Source organism: Erpetoichthys calabaricus, chromosome 13, assembly GCF_900747795.2.
Source record: "Erpetoichthys calabaricus chromosome 13, fErpCal1.3, whole genome shotgun sequence".
NCBI classification, from domain to species: Eukaryota; Metazoa; Chordata; class Cladistia; order Polypteriformes; family Polypteridae; genus Erpetoichthys; species Erpetoichthys calabaricus.
The window spans coordinates 22,882,107-22,903,866 of record NC_041406.2 but is presented as its reverse complement, the minus strand read 5'-3'; the positions used below and the strand labels follow the sequence as shown (position 1 = coordinate 22,903,866).

Here is a 21,760-nt window from a genome sequence, read left to right as displayed (position 1 = left end):
ATGTGTTGTGTGCATAAGTGCAGTGACACTTTGTGGCCAAATGTCATAGAACAGACAGCAAATGAACATGCTATTCAATTCAATTCCATTCAATTCAAGCACTTTATTGTCATTGTGTAACACAGCGAAATTACTTTTTGTGACAGCCCCAACGTACATTTAAAGAAAAGTCAAATAATTCCAAATATGTCGTATACGGTGTTAAGTGATCAAGTAACCAGAGTAAATTATTATTGCTCAAAGTACAGCAGCATAAATTGTTATTGCACTTGTTAATGAATAGTATATTACATATTCTATATTGTATATTACATTAGTATATTGCACATTACCAATATAACTTATTGCACATGTTCAATTAAAAATGATCTCAGACTGAGGAGATTCAGAGTTCAGAAAGTTTATGGCAGATGGGAAAAAGCTATTTTTTAGACTGTTTGTGCGCACACGGATTGACCTAAAGCGTCTGCCTGACGGGAGGAGCTCAAACAAAGAATTTCCAGGATGAGTTTTGTCCTTGAGAATGATTTTGGCCCTTTTCACACAGCAAGTCTTATACAAGAGTTCGAGTGATGGCAGTTCAGTCCCAATAATGGCCTCTGCTGTTTTTACGACCCGCTGCAGGGCTTCTTTAGCAGCTGTTGTACCTGCAGGCCATCATGCAGTTAGTTTAGATGCTCTCTATAGTGCATCTATAGAAATTAACCAGCAGCTTCTGGGGGAGGTCAGCTCTCCTTAGCTTCCTGAGAAAATAGAGGTGCTGTTGTTCTTTGCCAAGTTGTTGTCAGCCCAGGCCAGGTCCTCTGAGATGGTGACTCCTAGAAACTTAAAGCTGGAAACTGTCTCCACAGCATCTGCATTGATTGTTATCAGACTGTGATTGGTCTTTTTAGTGGTCCGAAAGTCCAGAATAACTTGGTCTTTTTGGTATTTAAGACCAGGTTGTTGGTGTTGCACCATGCTGTCAAATTCTGAACCTCTTCCCTATATGCAGCTTCATTGTTCTCTGTTACCAGCCCAATGACAGTCGTATCTTCCGCAAATTTAACAATAATGTTTGATTGGGGCGGCACAGTGGCACAGTGGGTAGCGCTGCTGCCTCGCAGTTGGGAGATCTGGGGACCTAGGTTCGCTTCCCGGGTCTTCCCTGCGTGGAGTTTGCATGTTCTCCGCCTGTGTCTGTGTGGGTTTCCTCCGGGCGCTCCGGTTTCCTCCCACAGTCCAAAGACATGCAGGTTAGGTGGATTGGCGATTCTAAATTGGCCCTAGTGTGTGCTTGGTGTGTGGGTGTGTCCTGCGGTGGGTTGGCACCCTGCCCAGGATTGGTTCCTGCCTTGTGCCCTGTGTTGTCTGGGATTGGCTCCAGCAGACCCCCGTGACCCTGTGTTCGGATTCAGCGGGTTGGAAAATGGATGGATGGATGGATGGATGTTTGATTGGTGGATGGGGTGACAGTCATGGGTGAAGAGTGCATAGAGAAGGGGACTTAGTACATATCCTTGCAGCACACCAGTGCTCAGGGTAAGGTTGTATGATTGCCCATCCTGACAGACTGGTGAGAAAATCCAGTAACCAGTTGCATATGGACGGAGCAAGTCCTAGTGCATAGAGTTTTTGGATCAGCTGGTTAGGTTATTACCATGTTCTCTTAAAAAGAATAAGTTCTAATAAGTTCAAAGGTATTTCTTTACAAACACGGTATCTGCATCTGCAATCTGAAACTGTGTTACAAACTCCAGTGTTTTCTATAAATTTAAAATAATATCTTGCCTGCACTGGTGTTTTACATTGGAGGCAACGGAGCACGAAGCACCACTGGAAAATAAAATAAATTACGGAATGCACCTCTCTTGAATGTCTATAGAAGAAAACATGCCTTCTGTGTTTCAGACGCATGTTTATGACAACAAAAGATTCTCTGGAAAAAAATCATATTCCTGGTACTATTTTTCTTGAGGTAAAAATATGTTTTCTATTTGCTTTGTGCGACTTTCCACATAAATACAGAAATAAATCAAAATGATACAAACCATGCAGCATGAACAGTTTATTGTGATTTTGTCGTTCAACTGGAAACCACTCCCCAGGTGGGTGAAAGGTTATTACGTTATTTTACAATGTGTGTATAATCACAAGAACAATACTCAACAACTGTCTTCACTTGAAAAATGGACTTACAGTCGATTCCTGTTAATCGGACCACATCGGGACGCGATCATTTTGGTCCTAATAACCGGCTGGTCCGATTACACGAACGTGCCCTATACATGTGCAACCAAGACGGGACGTGCTATAAATAACAAATTAAAATGTCATTATGACTTTTATTGTGCTGCACACGCGTATGGCGAATGTACAAACAAGAACTACGTACATGTACGGTTGCTTACAACTTTGTTTGTTAAAAAAGAAATCTACAAATTCTTCGAAACGATCTACATGACACTCAGCATGCGAAGCACAATAAAAAAGGTTACATTATCAAATTGCAGTCAACGTTTGAAGAACTTGTCTAGTGTGATCTGACGCATTCTGTCCTTGTATAAAAGCATAAATTCTCCTGGGGAGTCCAGGGATCCTCCCGATATCGCTGACTCGCTTTACATCCGCTTTCCGTGGGCGACTTGTGGCTTCTTTTTCTTATTCTCTGTCACTTTCTTTGGTCCGATTAAATGGAATTTTGGTCCAAATAAGCGAACAATATTAGGCTTATGTAATATGATCTGTTTCGGTTCGTTAGGATTCGGTCCGAATAAGCGGCTGGTCCGATTAACCGGTGGTCCAATTAACCGGAATCGACTGTATTTAGTACGTTTTGAGGCTTTTATTGACTGATGATGCTTTATGCCTTGTTAATTCTAATGTTCAGTGCCAGTGTGGGCAAGATATTTTTTTTTAATTTATAGAAATCGCTGGATTTTAGGACACAGTTTTGCATGTTTGTGAAGAAATAACTTCAACTTGAAAAATACTGAACTTATCCTTCAGTATGTCCAAGGGTCTGCATTTTACTAAAAGTAATCCATCCATCCATTATCTAACCCGCTATATCCTAACTACTGGGTCACGGGGGTCTGCTGGAGCCAATCCCAGCCAACACAGGGCGCAAGGCAGGAAACAATCCCCGGGCAGGGCGCCAGCCCACCGCAGACTAAAAGTAATTTATGATTTAAAAAAATACAAATAGTCTAAGTTGTACAGTATAGTCCTCCTACTTTAGGTAATGCAGACATATATAAATCTATCAGTGCAAAAATCAATACTTTACTAGCGAGATACACAGAACCTGAGGGGGCAGCCAATGTGATAAATATATTACAAACAAATCATTGTTTGCTTTCCAAGTCACAAGATGATTTTTCATATACAGCTGTGTCACAAGTTCCTATTCCTTCTCAAAACATCTGTGTCTTCATACTTCATCCCAATACAGAGAGCTAGCTTGACTCTTTCACCTTTCTCCATTATCTCCCTTTATCCAGTTTGAGGTAATGAGGGGCGAGAGCATATTCTGTTACCATTAGGTGTAAGACAAGAATTAGTGGTAGGGCACACATCCACAATCAGTTATACAGGAGCAGTTTAAAGCTAAAAATTTGAGCACCCTTGCTTAAAATGTCTGTTATTGTGAATAGTTAATTGGGCAGAAGATGAACTGATCACCAAAAGGCATAAAGTTAAAAAAGAGAAATTTCTTTAATACTTTAAGCAAGACTACATTTTATTTCCATCATTCACAGGTACAAAATACAAAAAAAAAAAAATGAAAAGGGCCTGAAGCAAAAATTTGGGCCCCCGACATGGCCAGTATTTAGTAACACCCCCTTTGGCAAGCATCACAGCTTGCAAACACTTTTTGTAGCCAGCAAAGAGTCTTTTCGCCCATTCATCCTTGCAAAAGGTTTCTAATTCTGCAAGTTTCTTGGGCCACCTTGCATGCACTGCTCTCTTCAGATCTCGCCACAGACTTTCAATGATGTTTAGGTCCGGGGACTGTGAGGGTCCATGGCAAAACCATCAGCTTGCACCTCTTTAGGTATTCCGTTGTAGATTTTGAGGTGTGTTTTGGATCATCATCTTTTGAACTTCAGCTTTTTTACAAATGGTGTGATGTTTGCTTCCAGAATTTGTTGGTATTTATTTGAATCCATTGTTTCCTCTACCAGTGACCTGTTTCCTGTGCCACTGGCTGCAACACAAGTTGAAGACATGTTCTTTTACTGGAATTTGGCCCCCTTTTTCTCCAAACATGCCTTTGCACATTGTGGCCAAAAAAAGTTCTGTTTTGAATTTATCAGTCGACAAGACTCGTTTTCAAAATGCATCAGGCTTGTTTAGATGTTCATTTGCAAACTTCAGGCACTGTGTTTTGTGGCTAGGAAACATGACAGGTTTCCTTCTGCTAACTCCACCATGAAGGTCTTATTTGTTCAGGTGTCGCTGCACAGTAGAACAGCACACCACCACGCCAGTTGTGTCAATCCTTGGGGCACCCCTTTGCTTGCCTGGTGCACTATTGACATAGGGATGCTCCAATCGATTGGCCGCAATTGAAGTTGGCCGGTTTTCACTAAAAAAGTCTCAAGAGATGATCAGAAGAAAGGCCGATTACAAAAACCAATATTTTTGGCCCCTGTTTTTCTAATCTTTACAGTAATTTACTTGTAGTGCTCCTTATGCAAAGTATTACAGTAGTTGAGCCAGTGATTTCCTTTTGTAGCAAACTTTCTGCAGTGTCAACAAAGAGCACCGAATGGAAGCTGGTTTTATCAGTGAACAAGAGGTGATTGGCATATTAGCTTTACGTTAAAGAAAGTGGAGTAATAAACTGAAAACAAGTAATCCGAGAAGTCGCCCTGTGCAACTAGACCAGTGTTTCCCAAAGTTGGTCCTGGGGAACCCTTGTGGCTGCAGGTTTTTGTTTCCCTAAGTGCCTCTCCCAGAAGGTTAAAATGACAAATTTCACACATACAATATGCATGTGGGATATCCTTTTAGACTATTTCAAATTCAATGATTATGAATGTGATGTTATTTTTTATTTTTGATCCTTAACAAGTGAATTAACATTCTGTGGACCTAAATCTGAGTGTGAAAATGACAAATTTCTTTTACAATCACGAATATGTGCACTTTAAAGATTTAAATTGAAGCTCATGTTTAAATGTTGGAAATGTTTGATGCAGCTATTCTTGTTTATCGCACTGTTCTACCTCAAGAAGTAAATCAGTAAATTCCTTATAAACACCTCAAATTAGGATGACTTACGCTTATTCTGACTTTTTTTTTTTATTCTTTTTTAAAATTGTTATAGTTATTTATTGATTCCCTTCTTTAGCTGACTGCCTGCTCATATAAGGCGCTCTGCTGTTTTTTTGTGAAGCAGCCTTTACACAGCTTTTCCGCTGTTTTATAAACGAACGCCATATCAGGTCATCCTTTTTCCTTGCTTCGCTAAGGAAGCAGCCTTTTTATTTAATCCACGGGTTCTCCGCTGTTTTATTGTTCGTTTACTACGATTGTTATAGTTCTCTTTGTATACCATGTTGTCAGTTCAGCACTCCGGTTGTAATATGACCAAGCCGTGCAAGCTTACTGTTGAGAATGCAACATATAGTTGTACAGGAGAAAAGCAATCTTGCCTCAAATCAATGGCAACCTTTTGTAGGTCTATGAACTTAATTTAAACTTTAGGTGTACACGGTGCTTTGTTTCCGAAGTACCTGCACTCATGAAAATGTCTGTATGCGTCAGTCGCTTCATAATCTTTTCCTACATTATCAATTGTGTAATGTGTTTTTTGGACAGGTTTGATTCATCGAAGTGATCACTCGTGCTGCGTTCAGTCAGTTCACGTGAGCTGCTCTCTTGTGTGATGTTGCGATGTCCACGGCTTTATTTAATGTTAGCTAAGACCCGGCACTTAAAAGTTTCTCGCTACAGCAATTTTAACTCCATTACAAAGTGATCCAAAGTCTCGTTTATACCTCGTGTCTTCTCATTAAACTTGTATGTCGTGAATATGGTATTGCAAACGGCAGCGGGAGCGTTTCTATAAACTTAATTTAAACTTACGGTTTACACCGTGCTTTGTTTCCGCAGTAGCTGCACTTATGAATATGCTTGTATGCGTCACTCGCTCGCTTCTTATTGTTTCGCTGCCTTCTCAATTGTGTAATGAATGTTTTCTTCAGCGCTCTTTGGGGCTCTTCCTTGTTTTCTGCGTACTGCGTTCACAGTCAGTTCACGTGATTACGTGGGAGGCGTAATGACGCGATACGCAACTCCGCCTTCCACGGCCATCGAGCTGCAGTCTATTACAGTATATGGACAAAAAAGAGGTTCCAGTTATGACCATTACGCGTAGAATTTCGAAATGAAACCTGCCTAACTTTTGTAAGTAAGCTGTAAGGAATGAGCCTGCCAAATTTCAGCCTTCAACCTACACGGGAAGTTGGAGAATTAGTGATGAGTGAGTCAGTGAGTGAGTGAGTGAGTGCTTTGCCTTTTATTAGTATAGATACATTGTATTGTATTGAAGTGCTGAAGAGTCTACACGAAAAAACATCCAGTGAAGTGGCACACGCAAACCTGCATTTTGTACCATGACAGTGCAACTGCACACAGCCCTTTGGCAGTTGCAGAGTTTTGGAACAAAAACAATGTGCTTGGTGCTTTCCATCTCTTGTATTCACAATATCTTGCTCCCTTGACTTCTTTTTATTCTTGAAAATAATAAAATTGAAACTCAGGTGAAGAAGATTTGCTTCCGTGGAAGAAATCCAGCAAAAAATACAAGAGACTGTAGAATCTTCGAGAAAAGAGGAGCATAGGAAATGTTTCCAGGAAGTGCTGGAAGTGGTAGAAGTGCTAGAATTAGTGTATTGCATTTCAAGGACAGCATGCTGAAGGTGACTAAACAGGAACTGCTGTAAGTTTTATAATAAAGGTTTTTTTTTTTTTTAAAACATTTCTGGGAGTTTTTGGATCCTTCCTTGTATATTATTGGATAGCAAAATGGCATGAAGGTGATTGCAGCTGTTTTACAGCACCAGAGTACCAGTAGTCTAACAGCAGTCTTTGTCTATGTGGAGTTTGCAAGTTCTCTCCATATCTCTCCTGGATTTTCTGCAGATACTCTAGTTTTCCACCCATATCGCAAAAACTGTGTAAAAATAAACCGTATAAAAGAATAAAAGGAATCGATTAACACTGAGAAACCTTTAAGCTGAGTGAAAAATAACTATGTCCAAGGAACCTCTCTCCCCCAACACACACACACACTTTCACTTTAACTCTAGTAGACTTACACAATCAGAACTTGATGCATTTCTGCTGATGGAGTTCAGACCTTGGACCTCAAATTCAAGCAATTATTTCCTTGCTTGTTACATTTTAACAAATAAATATTTTCCTCTCCATCCCACCCAATAACTTTTTTTACTAGGCTAACTACAAATTGACTAACTGTATGCATTCACCTAAACCATCCCATTATTTTAACTCTTAAAATTCACTGGAAAAAATAAACTAAGTTTCCACATTATGAAATGTTATGAGTTGAAAGAAAACAAGCGGTGACCAATCTTACAAAAACATGAGGACAGCAGCAATTTCTTTATTCGGCTTTAAACAGAAAAGTACACTTAAATATGAAAGAAAAAACTGTGCTGAGATACATACAGTATACATCTCTGGGAATAAACGGTACATAACAGGGTGTTGGCAACCCTGGACCTGGAGTGTTATGGCAATTGTAGTTTTTCATTTCAACAGGTTTTAATTTGAGATTTTCCATTTTTAATTGAATTGCACTTTTTGTTTAGTATAATACATCAGCTCATTTCTGTGTTGACTGCCTTTGAAATGATCAACTGCTCAGGATTATGATATTAAAGACATTGATTGTTATAAACTCAATATTAGTGTCCATTTCAGTGGTCCTGGAGAGAAGCAGAGACCACTTATTCATGATGGCCATAGCAACTAACAGAACTGGACTGTGATTCACAGGCTGTAAAGGTACATTCTTTTTAAATTAAATTACTGCTCAACATATTTATTACAAACTCAACATATTTATTACAAAAGTATAAAACTGATCAGTAATATTTCTTTACTTGACATTTGCATTACGTTTTACAAAAAAAAAAAAACAGATTCAGTAGTTAAAATTAAAAAAGAAACAACTTGAAACTAAATATAATATTTATCAAACAGTGCTTTAGGATGTCTTTTAAACTAAAGATCAAGTTAAGGCAAATTGTCAAGTTTTTCTTCTCAAACATTTTTACCAAGATATTTGAATCAAGTGCAGTTTTGTTTCACATTTCATTCTTATCCTTCATGTTTATACTATAAAGCAGAAACACTTGTTGATTACAGGAATCATGTTGGGAAATTTGTTATAATTTCATCTCACCTAATAATGATCCCAGAAAATCAAAATAACCTTATGGTCCCATTAAAAATGTAACATTTACCAGATAGCTCTAATAATATGTGATGATCACAACTATACATTGCAAAAAATGAAATCTTAACAAGCCAGACAATCTTGAAAAGAGATAATAGATCTTGTTTTTCTTATTTTAAGAATAACTGACTTGAGTAGATTTGTATGTGTAAGATATATAATCTCATTTTTAGAAAATTTAACAAGTTAACCTTTCTCACTATATTGGCAGATAATTTTGCTTGATTCTAATACCTTTTTCTTGTTTTAACAAGAAAAACAAGAAAAAAGTATTAGAATCAAGCAAAATTATCTGCCAATATAGTGAGAAAGTTTAACTTGTTAACTTGTTAAATTTTCTAAAAATGAGATTATATATCTTACACATACAAATCTACTCAAGTCAGTTATTCTTAAAATAAGAAAAACAAGATCTATTATCTCTTTTCAAGATTGTCTGGCTTGTTAAGATTTCATTTTTTGCAGTGTACCCAGAGGAATTTATTGCTTGTTTCACTTCTTACATTTAAGTGCAATTATTCACACAATCCTGGCCACTTTGGAATACATGATAGACACTGACCAATGGGAACATGATGAGGGCGCCAATGAGCGAACCTGCCTGGATGGCCACCCCACACCACAAAAGAGCAGCATGCCCAGCTGAATGCAGCAGACTTCCAACAACCACCTTTAAGTAGGAGAACATGGCGGTGAACACAATCCAAGAAGCCACCTAATGGGAAGGAAAGCAGTGTTTAAGTTAAGAGGTGTTTTGAGATTAATTAATACTTTTTCAGGTATTTTACAGGATCTCTAAAATACTAGCCTGAAGAATGCTGAATGACATTGCATTTAAATACAACAATTGCCGAAAATCTACACACATAAAATCCATATGTTTAACCTCAAATATATTAACCCAAATCTAAAATTCATTACTGGTTAATAATCTACCCAGACGGTATCGGCATTGTGTCTAGGTGGCTACATCCACACTACTATGTTTTCATTTAAAAGAAAGGGTATTTTTAAACAAAAAATCTCCATCCCCTCTAGCATTTTCACATCGTTGCATATGAAATAGTTCTTTGAATATACTGGGCTTACACTCAGCATTGACAGTGCACCCAAAACTGGCAATCATTGAAGGGATGGTAACGCTGGCTACGGGATTTATTGGCAAAATGGCATTCATTCATTAAATGTACCATCCTGATGTGGGCGGCAGCTATGGCTTCTTTCTCATTTCTGTATTTGAGATACCTCAGTATGTTGAATGCCTTCATTCTAGTTTCTCATAGCCAGCCAAGAAACGTTAATTGCTGATGACCCCTTGCCCGTTTACCACCACAGGTGGCACAGTGGTGGTGCTGCTGCTTTGCAGTAAGGAGACTGTGGAAGATTTTGGGTTCGATTCCCAGTTCCTCCCTGTGTGGATAGCGCTTTGAGTACTGAGAAAAGCGCTATATAAATGTAATGAATTATTATTATTATTATCTATCTGTCTGGTCAGTACTAATTCCTCCACTTTTTCTTTTCTTTTCTTTTCACATGGCCAACAAACTGAATTTGTCTTTTCACAATCACCTCTAGCAGTACCAGAGTCCTTCCAGCTCTGTGCAAGGCCTCTACATTTGTAATCTTTTTAGTCCATGATATTTTCATCATCCTTCTGGGAAACCACATTTCCACTGCTTCTAATTGTGCCTCAATAGCTTTGTTAATTATCCAACTGTTGACCAAACCTAACATTTCAGTATTCGCTGTCAAATAGTTAGTGACATTCTTTTTGATAACGAAACCGGTTTCATCTTTTTGCAAGCACTCTCATCTATGGAAATTCAGCACTTTATCTGCTAGTCTGTTCTTGCATCAGGCGTCAACATGTTTCCTAGATATATAAACTGATCCACCTGCTCCAGGGCTGCTCTTCTGGCAAAACTGTAATGATCGGTAAATTATTTGCCTTTTGCACATGTATGCAGCATTCATACTGTACAAAGAGCCCTTTAGAGGCAGACAGGTAAACAATACGAGAAGTGCCATGGAAATCAGCTCTCCTATGTCCGTTATGTTGGAATATGTTTTTCTTCTGTGAGGCCTGACCAGTCAGGGAATGAGATGTTGTACTTAGTAGGATCTAATCAGGTAAAGGCCCTAAGCCTGTTTTTTTAGATGTATACAACTCTGGAGAGTGTTTTCAGAAGTCTCCATTTTGGGGAATTAAAAACAAAAAGTAAAAAGAACAGTGTTTTTATAGAAAAATGTTGTAACATGGATAAGGGCCTGAGTCTGACATCTTAGAAGAAAAAAGTGACTGATTAGGAGAGAGGTGTGAACAAGCACAGTCTAATATTTGCAATTAGCACCATCTACCATCCATTATCCAACCCGCTATATCCTAACTACAGGGTCACAGGGGTCTGCTGGAGCCAATCCCAGCCAACACATGGCGCAAGGCAGGAAACAAACCCCAGGCAGGGCGCCAGGCCCACCGCACACACACACACACACCAAGCACACACTAGGGACAATTTAGGATCGGCAATGCACCTAACCTGCATGTCTTTGAACTGTGGGAGGAAACCGGAGTACCCGGTGGAAACGCAGGGAGGACCTGGGAAGCAAACCCAGGTCTCCTAACTGCGAGGCAGCAGCGCTACCGCTGCGCTGCATATGAAATTTAAAGTTATTCTAAAAAGAAGGTTTGTGTTTGTATATACAGTGGAAAAAGGAGATATCAAAAATCTAGATGTCCTTATTAAAGGAGAAAAGGGGACTGGCCCAGTTTGTCACTATTTCAGTCTTTACAGCAACAAAAGCGGACATTTCAAAAAGGATCTTTACTTTAATGCACAATTTTTGCATCTTCAAATTCTCCCTATACTCTTCCCTCCTGTAATACCCTGCACCTTGTAGTTTTATTGCATCACAGAATGAGGACAGCCTACTGGAACTAACAATACCAGTACTTACTAGTTCTCAATTTATGGATGCCCATACCTTCTCCATTATTTATAAAATTTTAATGTCAATACATAAGTGTCCAAATGTTGAAATGATGTTTTTAAAGCCACCAACTGTCACATGACACATAAATAAATTCTTTTTTAGTACCAAAGCAACAAAGTGGCACTGAATGGTGGTATGCTTTACATCACTCTAGCTGATGCTGAGCATTGTGCATAGTGATCTGAGGCTTGTGTGCAGCTGCTAGGGCATGGATATCCATTTCATGAAGTCCGCAATGCACAGTTCTTGTGCTGATGTTGCTTCCAGAGGCAGTCTGGAACTCTGTTATGAGTGATACAACACAGCATAGGCGATTTTTGTGCGTTATATACTTCAGCACTCAGTGGTCCTGCTCTGTGGGCTTGTGTGATCTACCACTTTGTCACAAAGCTGTTTTTCCTCCTTGACACTTCCACTTCTTAAAAACAATACAGTGGAACCTCAGTTCACGACCATAATTCGTTCCGAAACTCTGGTCGTAACCCGATTTGGTCATGAACCGAAGTAATTTCCCCTACAGGATTGTATGTAAATACAATTAATCCGTTCCAGACCATACGAACTGTATGTAAATATATATATATTTTTTAAGTTTTTAAGCACAAATATAGTTAATTAAACCATAGAATGCACAGCGTAATAGTAAACTAAATGTAAAAACATTGAATAACACTGACGCTGCCTGTGTGTGTGTCTCTCTCTCTCTCTTGCTCACTGCACAGGAAATGCACAGGGAGAGACTGAACATGTACAAACCGAAAGGGAACCTGGCTTGTTCGTATACCGAGTGTGTGGTCATGAACCGAGGCAAAAGTTTGGTGAACTTTTTGGTCGTAAACCGATTTGTACGTGTACAGAGACGTTTGTGAACCGAGGTTCCACTGTACTCACTGTTGACCAGGACTGATCTAGCAGAGCAGATAGTTCACATACTGACTTGTGGCCAAGGTGGTAGCCTAAGACAGTATCATGTTTAACATCACTGAGCTCTTCAGTATGACCCATTCTATTGTTAATGAACATTGCATAGCCGTGTGCTTGATTTGATGCACCTGTTAACAAGGAAACACCTGAACTGAATCATTTGGAGGGGTCTTTCCATACTTTTGGTTGTATAATGTATTTGTATGGTAGCCATAACATATGGGGGCTGCTACATTGAGCTCCTTATTCAGGGCCTCAGGGTATTTTATATCATCCAGAACCCCAGACGTAACACCTGGGGCATACATAGAAGTAGCAATGGGCTAGTCAACAGACCAGTGGGCTTGGAGTCATGAGGTAGAGCTGGACTGGGTTCAACTAGTGGGAGGAAGTGAAGGCCTTGAGCTGTAAATCACCATGGTCCTAGTTCAGTTCCTACTGTAAATAATGCTGGGAAATGAAGCCTAGAGGTAAGCAGCAGGTCTGTAAATCACAGACTCAATCTCAGCCACCTAACTTACTTTGTGACCCTATGTGACTGACTGATGTGGTTCAGGCAGGAGTTTTGCCCTGGCTTAAATAAATTTCATATTCTCATTTTCTTATCCACTTTTCCTGGTGAGGGTCACAGTGTTAAGTTTATTTCTTGTTTATTTAATATTTTTGTTTAAAAGTAAGTTTTCATCTTTTGTTAATTCTGTTTTTGGCTGTTTTGTTTTTTATGTTATTACATTATCCTTTGACAATGCATTGTTTTTTTTACAGGTATTAGCCATTATATTCTTTGACTATGTTCCTTGTGTTTTGTTGGTGAAGAGGCAGGTCCATCATTGCATCACTACTAGGGACCACCCTTGGTCTTGAAATTGAGGGTAAGGAGACTGATCTGGCAAGAGCATCTCTGAAAATTGTAGTTGATAGAATACTTACAATGCAGCAGAATCTATTTGGACTTTCTAGTTTTGCTAATTATTACTTGTTGGATTTGAACTCCATCCATCCATCCATTTTCCAACCCGCTGAATCCGAACACAGGGACACGGGGTCTGCTGGAGCCATTCCCAGCCAATGCAGGGCACAAGGCAGGAACCAATCCCAGACAGGGTGCCAACCCACCGCAGGACACACACAAACACACCCACACACCAAGCACACACTAGGGCCAATTTAGAATCGCCAATCCACCTAACCTGCATGTCTTTGGACTGTGGGAGGAAACCCACGCAGACACGGGGAGAACATGCAAACTCCACGCAGGGAGGACCCGGGAAGCGAACCCAGGTCCCCAGATCTCCTAACTGCGAGGCAGCAGCGGTACCCACTGCGCCACCGTGCCGTCCATTGGATTTGAACTGAATTCCTTTATTGTCATAGTACACAGTACAATGAGAAACAATGTGCAACTCCTCCACAAAAAAAAAAAAAACAATAATCTTCCTATAAAATGACAAAAATAGAACAATAAAACAATACAAGTATACAATATGAAAACATAGGTACAATGTAAATATAAATATAGTGCAAAGTGCTCTACCGGGAGCACTTAATGGACTGTTTGAGTGTGTTTATAGATCTTGGGATGAAACCGTCTCTAAGCCTCGAGGTCTGTGCATGAAAGGCTCTGTAGCATTGGCCGGATGGGAGAAGTTCAAATAGACTATGTCATGGGTGAGTGTAATCCATGCAGATCCGGGTGGCTTTCCTGAGGCAGTTTGTGCTATAAATGTCCTCCAGGGCTGGAAGCTGCACCCCGACAATACTCTGCACTCTCAACGCAACCCATGTAGAGCTTTCCAATATGCAGCTGAGATACCACACACAAATACAATGGGTTAAAATATTATCTGTGGTGTAGCTGGTCAGCAGCAGCTGTTGAGGGAGGCCTCTGGGTTTGTCTCTGGATTACAATTTGATCTTGTTTATCCTTGAAGGGCATTTTTGTATTTGGGACATTTTAAATTATTTTACTTTAATTTAAATACTTTAATACTGTTCCATTCTGGATATGTGCAAGCCTGACTGTCTGCCTCTTGAGTTTGAGGTCTGGTTGCCTGGAATGAGGCCTGTTTTAGCACTGACTAATAAGGTCCTAGTCTGGCTTTCTTGTGTATGCTGTGGTCTGCATCAGTTTGAAACTGGCTGTTCATATTAGAATTATTCAACAGGTAATGTAAACACAACTGAAATTCAAATAATAAAATATACAGTAAATACCAGTACACTAAATAAAGGATGTTGGTGGCAGAGTAAACTTCTCTTTCTAAAAGTGCTGTTCATTTCACATGATTATGTGCATTTCTGTTGCTGCTTTAGGCTTTTATATATATACTACTCATTTAGCCCGTTACAATAACAGGCGCTAGAACAGTAAGTAGTGCATAAACATTAGTAGGAACAGTCTATATTAAATGGCAAGGGACTTTGACCTCATTCTTTTTGTTTGTCGTATTTTTCTTTCAGCCTTTCTTTTGTTGATGTTTACTTGCTGAGCTGACCATTCTTCGTGGGCTGCCGCCGTGTATTGTGTTAATTTAATTTAATTTTCTGTGACAGTAATACTGTCTTGTACGTCCGCTAGCTTGTACGTCGGTAATATGCCTTTAAACTCCTCTGACAGTAATACTGGCTTGTATGTGGCTGTAATATGCGTCACTGTATTGTGTATCTTTAATTTCCTCTCGCAGTAATACTGGTTTGTATTTCCGTAAAACGCCTGTAACTTTCTGTGACAGTAATATCGCACGTCGCACCATGCCCCGCGCATGCGCACTTCACCAGAAGACACACACACACACTGACACCTGGATGCATACTCTGTCTTCAGTGAAAAACACTGAAACAGTGAAAAACACTAGAGAAGAATAAATTGAATTTTCTTGGGACACCAAACTTTGTTGCAACCATTTTTCTATTACATGTCATTTTCTGAGAAAGTGTACTTTTATTCCTGCTGTAAAACATTTCTCAGTAATTCAAGATTCACTTACCACTAAGGCCACTCCTATGGGACTTCCCAAAAGTGGAGGACAGGGGCTTAGGGCAGCAAGGGCTAAGAGATAAGAAGCAAACACTCCACCAAACACCATTAGGATTCCCAGTCCTGTCTTAGATCTGTAGGAGTAATACATAAAAATCACAGATATGAATGACAAAAGTACCACAATAACATTATTAATAAAGATAAGGGTAAAGCTAATTGCATAATCCAAGCTTAAACAGAAAGAGAAATGGCCATTAGAGAATGCAAGAGAGTTCATGCGATCGCTTATAATTAGCAGCAGTGTTCCATGGCTTTCTTCGTATGGAGTCAGACCTCCATCCATAAATATTGTTAATCTTCCAACTCGCATTTCCAGGTCAGGAGCATGGTGAGTCAGTGCCCAGAAGCACTGGACGCAATGTGAGAATTCTGGAGCTCTGGAGTTGTGAGACAGAGGCTCTAGGGAGCAACTGAGCAATTGCACCACACCTAAAATCAATTTTGGCCAAAAAAAGGGAAAATCATCCACCTAAAAGGACTGGGTTTGTTCTTCCACCATTTGTAGGGTTAGGTTTGTCTTGGAGCTCCCACTTAGCAATTTCTAGCCTTGCAAAAGAGACATGGTATAATATACATAACTAGGTGGGTTGAGTAATTTTTAGTAATCAATATCATTCTTCGTTTTGCATTATAATTTGTTCTGGCAGCCTAAAATGTTCTCCACAGTTGATTTCCCCCAATAAAACTCTGTTGTTGTATGTTCTTTGTATATGTAGACTAGGATACAGGAATTAAACTGCTTAAAGATATTCATTGAACTTCAGTTTCATTGAAGTTTGTGACTATATTAAGTTAGTCATTTTATTTCAGGGACCTAAATTTAATTTATATGTTAGTATATAGAGGGTGGGATAATGAATGGATGGATGTTTATGGGGCTGAATGGGTAAGATTACAATTTTTCACTATCACCGTAATCTACTCGTTAGGCTGGTGGATTAAATAGAACACTACCCTTTCAAAAATTTGTTTTATTGCCATTTAATAGTAATTTCTTTTCTATTTATGTGACAAAGATTTGATCATTTTAGAGAAACAAGAAATACAAAAATGCAAGAAAACCTACCAACACAGCCTAATTACTACACATTTTTTTGAAATGCACATATTCTCTTGTCAAGTGGCTCCTCTGTTGTGCTCACAGGATTCTACATCCAGCAGTGATGACTCCACTCTAACCATCTTTGGGCACTTGCTGCCAAGAGCTGACAAATTCTCAGAAGTCCTCTTCTGTAAATAATTTGTAGCTGGTATTCATGGTTGTCTGTTAATTCATTAGACAAATGCAACCTATTTCCATTAATTTTACCAATTCAGAATAAACTTTGGTACACAGTCATATTGGATTTGAATTACTTGCAAAATTAATTTGAACAGGCAAATAAAAAATTGGATTTAAACTAATCCAGTTTCTTTCACATGTAGTCTGAATGTTCCTTTGCTGGCCTGTAGCAACATATAAATTCCAATACAGCTGGTAAGAACTTTTCAGTTTGTTTTTATCATTGCAACATTTCTCCAGCATTGCTCCCAGTTTGGGGACAGCTGCCCCTATACTCCTCACAGCGATGACATTTATGATTAAAGTCATACATTCAAATGGCTACAAAGCATAACATCATATCTCTCTATTATAAATAAAATCCTGGGAGAGAAAGACTAGGGAGACGAGACGTGATCTTCATGTGAAGATCACGGAAGACACTTGATAGACCTGCGAGACGAAAGAGATTAAGGTCCCCATGAGACGCTCTGTGGCCAAACATGAGACTTTGTGCCAAGAGATTGACCCAGGAACGTCTCGCTGGGACGAAGAACATGAGATTCTTGCAAGACGTGCCCTACTTACAACCAAATAAGAGCACGGGCAGCAAAACACTCAGTCATGTAAAGGATTTGACCACACACAGATCCAGGGCTCTCAGCGCATATAAAGCCTATAAGGACAATACATTCTAGATGAAACATCGACGACTAAGCGAAGAAGAAAGAGCAGCGCAGAGAAAAGAGACTCAAAAGTGTTGGAGAGAAAAAAATGCAAAAAAGAAAAAGAATAATCTAGGTGCAAATTCAGAAAATAAGGAAAGTAATAATCAGTCCGGAACAAGTGGAATTGAAAAAAAGCACGTCCAATTGGGATCAGAATTAAAAGACAAAGAGTAAAAGACAAAGTAGAACTTCATAAAGGCGTTCAAAAATGTTGGTGCTATACACATGCAGAGCAGGTTAGAGGTTAAAAAAGCAGGACAAAGCGAGGAATGGAGATAGGTGACAAATATATGGACATAGGTGATATGTCAGAAGTACAGTGGTGTGAAAAACTATTTGCCCCCTTCCTGATTTCTTATTCTTTTGCATGTTTGTCACACAAAATGTTTCTGATCATCAAACACATTTAACCATTAGTCAAATATAACACAAGTAAACACAAAATGCAGTTTGTAAATGGTGGCTTTTATTATTTAGGGAGAAAAAAAAATCCAAACCTACATGGCCCTGTGTGAAAAAGTAATTGCCCCCTGAACCTAATAACTGGTTGGGCCACCCTTAGCAGCAATAACTGCAATCAAGCGTTTGCGATAACTTGCAATGAGTCTTTTACAGCGCTCTGGAGGAATTTTGGCCCACTCATCTTTGCAAAATTGTTGTAATTCAGCTTTATTTGAGGGTTTTCTAGCATGAACCGCCTTTTTAAGGTCATGCCATAGCATCTCAATTGGATTCAGGTCAGGACTTTGACTAGGCCACTCCAAAGTCTTCATTTTGTTTTTCTTCAGCCATTCAGAGGTGGATTTGCTAGTGTGTTTTGGGTCATTGTCCTGTTGCAGCACCCAAGATCGCTTCAGCTTGAGTTGACGAACAGATGGCCGGACATTCTCCTTCAGGATTTTTTGGTAGACAGTAGAATTCATGGTTCCATCTATCACAGCAAGCCTTCCAGGTCCTGAAGCAGCAAAACAACCCCAGACCATCACACTACCACCACCATATTTTACTGTTGGTATGATGTTCTTTTTCTGAAATGCTGTGTTCCTTTTACGCCAGATGTAACGGGACATTTGCCTTCCAAAAAGTTTAACTTTTGACTCATCAGTCCACAAGGTATTTTCCCAAAAGTCTTGGCAATCATTGAGATGTTTCTTAGCAAAATTGAGACGAGCCCTAATGTTCTTTTTGCTTAACAGTGGTTTGCGTCTTGGAAATCTGCCATGCAGGCCATTTTTGCCCAGTCTCTTTCTTATGGTGGAGTCGTGAACACTGACCTTAATTGAGGCAAGTGAGGCCTGCAGTTCTTTAGACGTTGTCCTGGGGTCTTTTGTGACCTCTCGGATGAGTCGTCTCTGCGCTCTTGGGGTAATTTTGGTCGGCCGGCCACTCTTGGGAAGGTTCACCACTGTTCCATGTTTTTGCCATTTGTGGATAATGGCTCTCACTGTGGTTCGCTGGAGTCCCAAAGCTTTAGAAATGGCTTTATAACCTTTACCAGACTGATAGATCTCAATTACTTCTGTTCTCATTTGTTCCTGAATTTCTTTGGATCTTGGCATGATGTCTAGCTTTTGAGGTGCTTTTGGTCTACTTCTCTGTGTCAGGCAGCTCCTATTTAAGTGATTTCTTGATTGAAACAGGTGTGGCAGTAATCAGGCCTGGGGGTGGCTATGGAAATTGAACTCAGGTGTGATACACCACAGTTAGGTTATTTTTTAACAAGGGGGCAATTACTTTTTCACACAGGGCCATGTAGGTTTGGATTTTTTTTCTCCCTAAATAATAAAAACCATCATTTAAAAACTGCATTTTGTGTTTACTTGTGTTATATTTGACTAATGGTTAAATGTGTTTGATGATCAGAAACATTTTGTGTGATAAACATGCAAAAGAATAAGAAATCAGGAAGGGGGCAAATAGTTTTTCACACCACTGTATGTAAATATTGTAAGGCTTTGAAGTTTAAGTCAGAGTTTTTCAAAAACGTGTTTTACCTCACATGCATTTATTGGTTACTTTGCAAAAAAAAAATGATTAACTGCTGATGATGTGGATCATTTTGTCTGTGCTAAAATTCCAAACAGAGAAACCTATTCTGAATTATGGTACAAAGTCATTAAACACGTGCCTCATGGACCTCATTTAAAAGATTCAACATGGTGGGACTCAAAAGATTCCAAATATTGTTTTTAACGAAGTTCTGAAATAAAAGTGAAACTAATGAAATAGCAACAAATCAAAGAAAAAAAAAATCTTAAAAGTGTGTGTGTGTATCTGGAAAACCAAACACGGGGGTTGGTGAGTGAAGCAAGCAGGGGACGAAGCCCCCAGTTGCAAAAAAAAAAAAAAAAAAAAAAAGCATAATGGGGATAAATAAAGTAATATCTATCTAAAAATAAGTAAACAGGTGCTTTGACTGATTTCTTTAATACCAAAACACGTCCAGCAAAGTGATTTTTTAACGAGGGCATAGGGCTCCACCCTTGACAGCTGAGTGACAGGGTTAAAGATTAAACAGATGACTAGTGATTCAAGGAGCTGAAAGGATTGGAGGGGTAAAGGCAGAATCAAGAAACACAGCAATAACAATGGTAGAAAGCAGACAAGGCACAGACGTCATTGATTTACAGTTTTGGAGGTGCCGGGCATTGTTCATACCACAAATTCAATAAATGAATGACAGCATATTTTTTGGTGTTGTCCGTGTACCAAATTTTTTCTTCCTCATTCAGTAAGGCCATCATATTATTATCCATTTTGCCAACCCTTTCCCTGTATGAAGCCCTAAATTCCCAAATGTATGAAGCAACATTTTTACATCCATACAAAGATTTTGAAAAATGAATAAAATTTACAATTTTCAAAAAAAAAAAAAGTGGAAAAAAGTCAGTCAGATTCCAACCCACAGTATCCTAACACAAGGTCACGGGGGTCTGCCGGAGCCAATCCCAGCCAGCACAGGATGCAAGGTAGGAACAAACCCTGGGCAGGGCGCCAGCCCACCACAGGTGGAAAAAAGTCCTTATCCTAAATGACTCTCAAAGGTTTTTTTTTTAATATTTTTTAGTGTAGGGATTAAAAAACTAGAATTTTCAAAAACAAACACATTTTCAAGCAATAAATGATAAATCTGCTGACTGCTCGTGTCTTTCTTTGTAAGAGCTCCACCTTCTGGACATTTTGTGTGCAAAGAAGTGATCTGAATCCTGTATGTGGCAGAGGAATTAGAAGAACAACCGCAGTCCATTTGGGTGTCCCTGTTTTTTTTTCTTTTTTCCCCAACACTAATTTTAGGTGTGCCATGGTGGCTCAGTCATTAGAGATTCTGTCTCACAACTCCATACTGTATTTCTGTGTTCAATCCTGGTGGCTATAGAGTTTGTAGCTTCTACCTACGTCTCTGTGTGTGTAGTTTGATTTTGTTCCAGCTGCATCCCAAACAGGTTTGTACTAGACTGACTAGCAACTCTAAATTCACTTACTTTGAGTGACGATGAGTGCTTGTGAGCTAGAAATGTCACAAAAATTCTTAGGTAATAAATTGATACTAATGTTCTAAAAACATAACAGTACAAGCTTTTGTATAGTATCAGTAGTACCGAGTAAAAGTCATGCATGCCTACAAATAGACAAATTACTCCAGAAGGCACAATAATAAGCATCAAAAATTATGGGCATAAAACTACATATAAATATATCTCACAGTGGTGCTTTGTGATAGAGGCAGGAGAATTTGAGTGTGTGATTACAGGATTCATGCTAATTGTTATTAACAAAATAATAACAATAAAAGAAGCCAAAGCACACATAAATAGGTTTTCATTGTTGATACTTTTATCTGATTACTGAGCTAATTGTGAAATGTGATGCGAGTGATCAGATGTGACCTGTAATCGTTTAACCCATAGTGTCATGAACTTGTAGAAGTTGAAAGGTGAGGTGAATAACTTGTAATAATGTGTACTACACAGTCCATTAAAAGAAATGGAGGCTTCAGGCTTCACATTCATTCTCTAATTGCATTGAGCTTGTTTTCAGATGTCCATATTCTAACCAGTTTATGCAGTTCAGGTTCATATGTGAACCTCACATGCATCCACTGTTATGCTTATACAGGTGCTGGTCATAAAATTAGAATATCATGACAGAGGTGATTTATTTCAGTAATTCCATTCAAAAAGTGAAACTTGTATATTAGATTCATTCATTACACACAGACTGATGTATTTCAAATGTTTATTTCTTTTAATGTTGATGATTATAACTGACAACTAATGAAAGTCCCAAATTCAGTATCTCAGAAAATTAGAATATTGTGAAAAGGTTCAATATTGAAG

General features: G+C 39.0%; 1 protein-coding gene across 3 annotated transcripts in view; it reads right to left on the bottom strand.

Annotated features, from left to right (window-relative positions):
• Window positions 1-8,893: 8,893 nt before the first annotated feature.
• slc52a2 (solute carrier family 52 member 2) overlaps window positions 8,894-21,760 on the bottom strand; it is a 69,789-nt gene continuing 56,922 nt past the window's right edge. For all 3 annotated transcript variants that reach the window (XM_028818020.2, XM_028818022.2, XM_028818021.2), the window contains exons 4-5: window positions 15,382-15,505; window positions 8,894-9,191 (exon numbers count right to left, since the gene is read on the bottom strand). In XM_028818020.2, the coding sequence (XP_028673853.2) occupies window positions 8,982-9,191; window positions 15,382-15,505 (334 nt within the window). In that variant the 3' untranslated portion in view covers window positions 8,894-8,981. The remainder of the gene's footprint in view (window positions 9,192-15,381; window positions 15,506-21,760) is intronic.